Source organism: Capsicum annuum, unplaced genomic scaffold (genome assembly GCF_002878395.1).
Source record: "Capsicum annuum cultivar UCD-10X-F1 unplaced genomic scaffold, UCD10Xv1.1 ctg4555, whole genome shotgun sequence".
Taxonomy (NCBI): Eukaryota; Viridiplantae; Streptophyta; class Magnoliopsida; order Solanales; family Solanaceae; genus Capsicum; species Capsicum annuum.
The window spans coordinates 16753-22274 of record NW_025853055.1 but is presented as its reverse complement, the minus strand read 5'-3'; the positions used below and the strand labels follow the sequence as shown (position 1 = coordinate 22274).

Below are 5522 nucleotides of genomic sequence, written 5' to 3'. Positions count from 1 at the left end.
ATTATATTTTACTTTTCTATAGCAACATTCCACCTATATCAAGAATGATGTTTATTCTAGTGGGACACTTTTTGTAAAATTACCTCTCTATAACAGTATACTCAAATATTATGAAATAATATTCTGTAAGAAAATATATAATTTCAAAATATCAAAATATTTATGGTAATCATCATTTATGTCATGTACACAGTAAATTTCAAGTACGAGTATCTAATTTAAAGAAAAAAAATGTATTTAAATGGTTCACATCAGTTATTTCATAACTTCAGAAGAAAAAGGCTACTAATGTTTGTCATTTTTATACTCATGTTCTTTTGAATTGCATACTTTTGCTTATAACAGTTAAATGTGATATGAATGTCAAGTGTCAGTATACATATATAGCACCTCTGTATGAAGGCTATGAAATTTTCTGACAAACGCTGCAACTATAAAGAGATTTGACTTTATTACTTACATGCCGAACAATAAAAAATTAGTAAGAAACTCATTACTTTCCGGAAAAAAGAATTCCAATAAAAAATATTTTTCTTCCATATTGGAACACACCCGTGTATTACATATAGCAAGATGACCAAAAGAGAAAAGGTAAGATGACAATTTGATCAAATAAACAAAAAAAGATTTAAAGTGTCCTTAATGAGATAAAATCACTTCCATTTATCAGTACAAAGAAAATAATGTTTCACAACTACAAAGAAAATCCACAAGCTTCTAGCTGTCACTCCATACAAAACAAATGTACTTACATTGTATATTGTGGATAGGAAAACATGAGAACGTATGAAATTACATGTATACCAATTTCTTTTCAAATTAATGGAAAAATCAATTGAGAAACAATTAATGCAATGAAGGTCTATTTTGTTCGGACTCTCCAAAACAGATCTCACAATTGTATCGGATCCTTCAAAAATGCATTACGTACTTTTGAAGGATTTAACGTGCACCCGCCATCATTTTTAAAGAATCCAATCAACATAGATGAAGATAATATAATTACTGTTTCTTCTTGGATTGGTGGTCCTTGGCCATTTGTTCAAATAGGCTACCATCATAAACACCTCTAACTATTTCTTTTCTCAGTAATCCATGCTTGTCTTTGCAAAGCAAATACAGAATCTTCCACTCTGACAAAGCAGCAATACTGCATAATATATGTAGACCACCTCATTAGCATATAAATTACTTGCTTCATAAAGCCCCGCACAAAAGAAAAAGAACTCCAAACTAGATTATTTGCCTTTCTTATAAGATGTTTGAGTATCACTTAATTTATAAGAAATGCATTAATTAGCTTTAGTTATAGGAGTATTTTGTCTAAAGTGCTTTGTTGTTTTCTCTCTAATAAATCTCACTTAAATTGTAGGAAAATGTTATTGGGCCGAGTTCATTCATAAGGGGTGTAAGATACTCCATTAGTTGACAATCTATTTAAACTCTTATTGATTGCATAATAAACCTTGATTATCAATGATAGTGATAGTTTGACTAATCATTGAACGTAGCAATAGATTAGTATATCAACTTATTCTGCGTCAGTGTATCAATCACTTTTTGTTTGTTCGCTTTGTATTGATTCGCATGTGTCAGAGCAACAACATACCCAATATATTCCAATAAAGTGGGATCTGGGGCCGCCCTGTATCAGAGCGAATAAATATAATAGATACGGAGCAAATTCATATACAAGTGAATCGATGTAGCCTTAAGCGAACAGATATAGAGCAAAACACATAAAATTCAAATTCTCACTATGCATTGTTATTTCTTTAAATTCTTGCTATTTTGGATAAATACATATGTTTATTCAATCAGATAATTTTTCTAATTTAATACACCATTATGGGGTAGGGAAATAAAACATTTTTTGTGCGAAACAAACAATGAGTAGGGTCATCTATACAAAAATATCCTTAGCTTGCACGGATTACCAACAACCAGTAATTCAAGTCATGGTTGTAAGAGATCTCCTAAACCCTACATCGCCTACACTACTGTCTACTAGTATCGTATTGATATAACTTAATTAATACATGCTTCTTGTTTTTCGAAGAATTTTTTTATATTATTTTATCTTGAGCCGAGGATCTATCAGAAATAATTTTTCTATCTCACTTCTGAGATAGTGTTATGGACTGAGTACACTTACCTTCCCCAAATCTCACTTGGTGGGAATATACCGGGTATGTTGTTGTTTTTCAAATAAGTGAAGTATTTTGGAATAAACCCAATTGCAAAGACTATTATTTGAGAATAGAGGAATTACTAGCAATAATTTAGTGATGAAATCCAATTTTTAAAGGTAAAGAAAATTGTATTTACGTACCGTCCTTTATTGTCATTTGGTTCCCTGTTTGCCTCAAGCATTTCATCCAATTCTTGGGATGTCAAGGCGTTTCCATTTGAAGTACATGCATGTTTGTTGAATATTTCTTCGAATTTTTCTTGAACAAACCTTCAAAATGAAAAACACCATATTTTGAGTTCTAAATTAATTAAACATCATCAATAAAAGTATTCAAATTCTATTAACTAATGATGTCAGTCCTTCACGTGTTCAGAATAAAATTGTACAAATTCTATAAAAAAAAAATTTGAAGTGATTTTAGTTATGTAAATATTTTTCACACGTTAGTTGATGAAATTTAAACTCTTTAGTAGTAAGGTAGGGACAAGACACGGCAAAACTATACTCCCTCTGTATCATAATAAGTAGATTTTCGGGGTAATGACTAATGTACATTTCTTAAGAAAAATATCATAGGATATAATTTAAACACTACTTTCCACTATTATCTTTTGATTGTTTCCAAACTACTTTTAAGAATAGAGATAATTATGAATATAACATTGTAAGTAGTGTAATTTATCACCTAGAAAATATATAGTAATAGTTAAAAATCTCATTAAAAAAAGGGTAAAATTGAAAAAAAATTCAACAATTCTCTTGAACTTTAAACAATGAAAAATGTCCCAAAAATTCACTTAACATGAAAAAAAGGAAATATAGAGCTAAGGGATTCAATTGTATTCTCCTTATTCAAAAATTATGTCTTATAAATAGGGGAAAATGTTTTTGTTTTGTTATATGACTATTGGGTCCCCCTTACATAAGAGAAAAGTCTAGTGTAAATTTAAGGGTGTCAAACGGGCCGGGTTGACCCAGCCCACTTACAAAAATCGATTTGGTTTGATTCGGCCTAGTCAGCTCACGGGCTGTAGGATACCGAATATTGGCCCGGTTTAATTTTTTTTGGCCCAATTAATCCGGCCTAGTTTTATTTTTATTTTTATTTTTTTAGAATTTTGGAGATTGGGCCAAACTAGCCGTTGGCCCAACGGCTATATAGCCGTTTTTGGGTCCAAACGACTAGTTTGACCCTTTTTATTAAAAAAAAATTATATTTAAAATTATTTTTTAACCCCAAAAAAAATTTTATAAATACCCTACACTTTCAAATCATTTTCCACAAAATTTTTCATTCTCTCAATTCTCAATTCTCAAATATTCTATATATTTCCTAAAGTGCTCACTTTAATTTTTTAATTTTGTAATTACAAAGTACGAGTGGAAGTTCCTAAAGTCGCAACCTTCGGATACTTCCAAAATTTGGTATTGTCGTTCCATCTCTTACGTTTAATTTTTATTTAGTGTATTAATTGTTGAATATTTAATTTTATTATATTTGTTTATTTTAAATTTTTTTAGTTTAATTTATATTATGGATAAATTAAGAAACCTCGCTACTAAAGGTGTTAAAAAAATTATCCCGCAAGTGGTAGTGGTAGTAAAAAATGAATTACTAGCGGTAGAGGTAGTTCAAGTAGTAGATATACCCGTGTGCCTCCGGCACCGCTTAGTCAACCTTTTGAGGAAGAAGTAGGTGTACCTTTAGGTGTATGTGCCCACGATATGGATTATGTAGAAGCTCAAAAAAATTACGGTATAAAAGAAGAAAATGAAGTAGATGCATTTAATTTAGACGAAGATGATGAAAATATTGGTGAGACACCCATAGTAGAAAATGCTAACGTTAGATCCGAATCGGTTAATCTCCCTCCCCGTCCTCCCCGTTCCCCAAGAGCTCATAAACCAACTAGTATTGCATGGCAATTTTTTTAACATATATCAGATATTGAGGTGCAATGCAATATTTGTCAACAAATATATAAGCATAAAAGAGGAGGCAAGTAAGGGGGTACGAGTACGTTAATGAGATATATAAGTAATAATCACAAAAGAGAGTTAAATATTGCATGAGGTGGTGCGGATGTTGGTGGGTCAACGCAAACTAGAATGGACCCATCAATCGGTCGGGTAATGAAGAAGTATAATAAATTGAGGGACCGGGAAGTAATAGCTAAAATGATAGTTGTGGGTTGTTTGCCTTTTAGTTTTCCTTCTTCTGATGTCTTTATTCATTATATTCAAGCAATTTATAATCCTATGTTTAATGGTATTCCTAGAACTACTTGTAGGGCCAATATTTTTAGACTTTATTCACAATATTATTTTTATTTATCAATATTGTTAAAAAATATTCAATGTGGAATGTTCCTAACTTCTGATCTTGGTCGTGCTGTAAATAAAAATGATTATTTAACCATTACTTGTCACTGGATAGATAGTAATTTTGTTATGCAAAAGCGTATTCTTGTTTTTTTATATGATGAAGATTGTAAACATACTAGAGATTTTATTGCTGATTCAATTGTTAAAGTTGCAGAATTTTACGGTATTGAAAATAAAATCTTATGTATTGCTTTTGATAATGCTTCTAACAACAAGACCGCTATAACAAAGTTAAAATTTAAGTTATCTCTGCTGTTACCTGAAATTTTTCATGTTAAATGTGCTTGTCATATATATAATTTAATTGTAAAAGATGGTCTTGAGTTTTTTAAACTTTATATTGAAAATATTTGACTTGCCGTTCGTTTTATTCAAGGAAATAATCGTAGAAGAAGAATTAAAGACTTTAAACTTAAATGTGAACAAAATGGACTTGCACCGATATTGATGCCTGAAGAATGTGATATTAGATGGAATGCTACGTATGATTTTTTAAAAACTTGTTATAAATATAGAGTTCCTATTACACTATCTTTTAACCAACATTATGGTTCATTTGTTGATTCTGCCCACTGCATGCTACATGATTTTGATTGGACTGTAATTAATGATCTTGTTAAGTTTTTGAAAAAATTTAATATAGCTATGGTTGAATTTTTCGGTGCTTATTATCCTACTATTTATAATATTTTGACATATATAGCCGATATTTCTTCTTTGCTCAAAGAATATAAAAATAAAGAAGGTTACAAAGAAGCTATTGGTGCCATATTTGCTAAATTTAAAAAATATTTTTTTTTCCGATTCCCCCTATTTACTTGGTTGGTACTATACTAAATTTGTGCATGAAATATAATACTATGTGCCACTTTAGCACTCTTATTTATGCTAACTTAGAGATAAATACTAACAATGATTCTGGTGAGGAAGAAGAAGAACAACC

General features: G+C 30.3%; 1 protein-coding gene across 1 annotated transcript; it reads right to left on the bottom strand.

Moving 5' to 3' along the window:
- Positions 1-643: 643 nt before the first annotated feature.
- Positions 644-2461, bottom strand: LOC107870644 (probable peroxygenase 5; the record flags this gene model as incomplete). The annotated part of the gene is given in 2 exon segments (XM_047403623.1): positions 644-1150; positions 2333-2461. Coding segments are annotated over 2 exon segments (277 nt in total), but the record flags the coding sequence as incomplete, so codon positions are not given.
- Positions 2462-5522: the final 3061 nt, after the last annotated feature.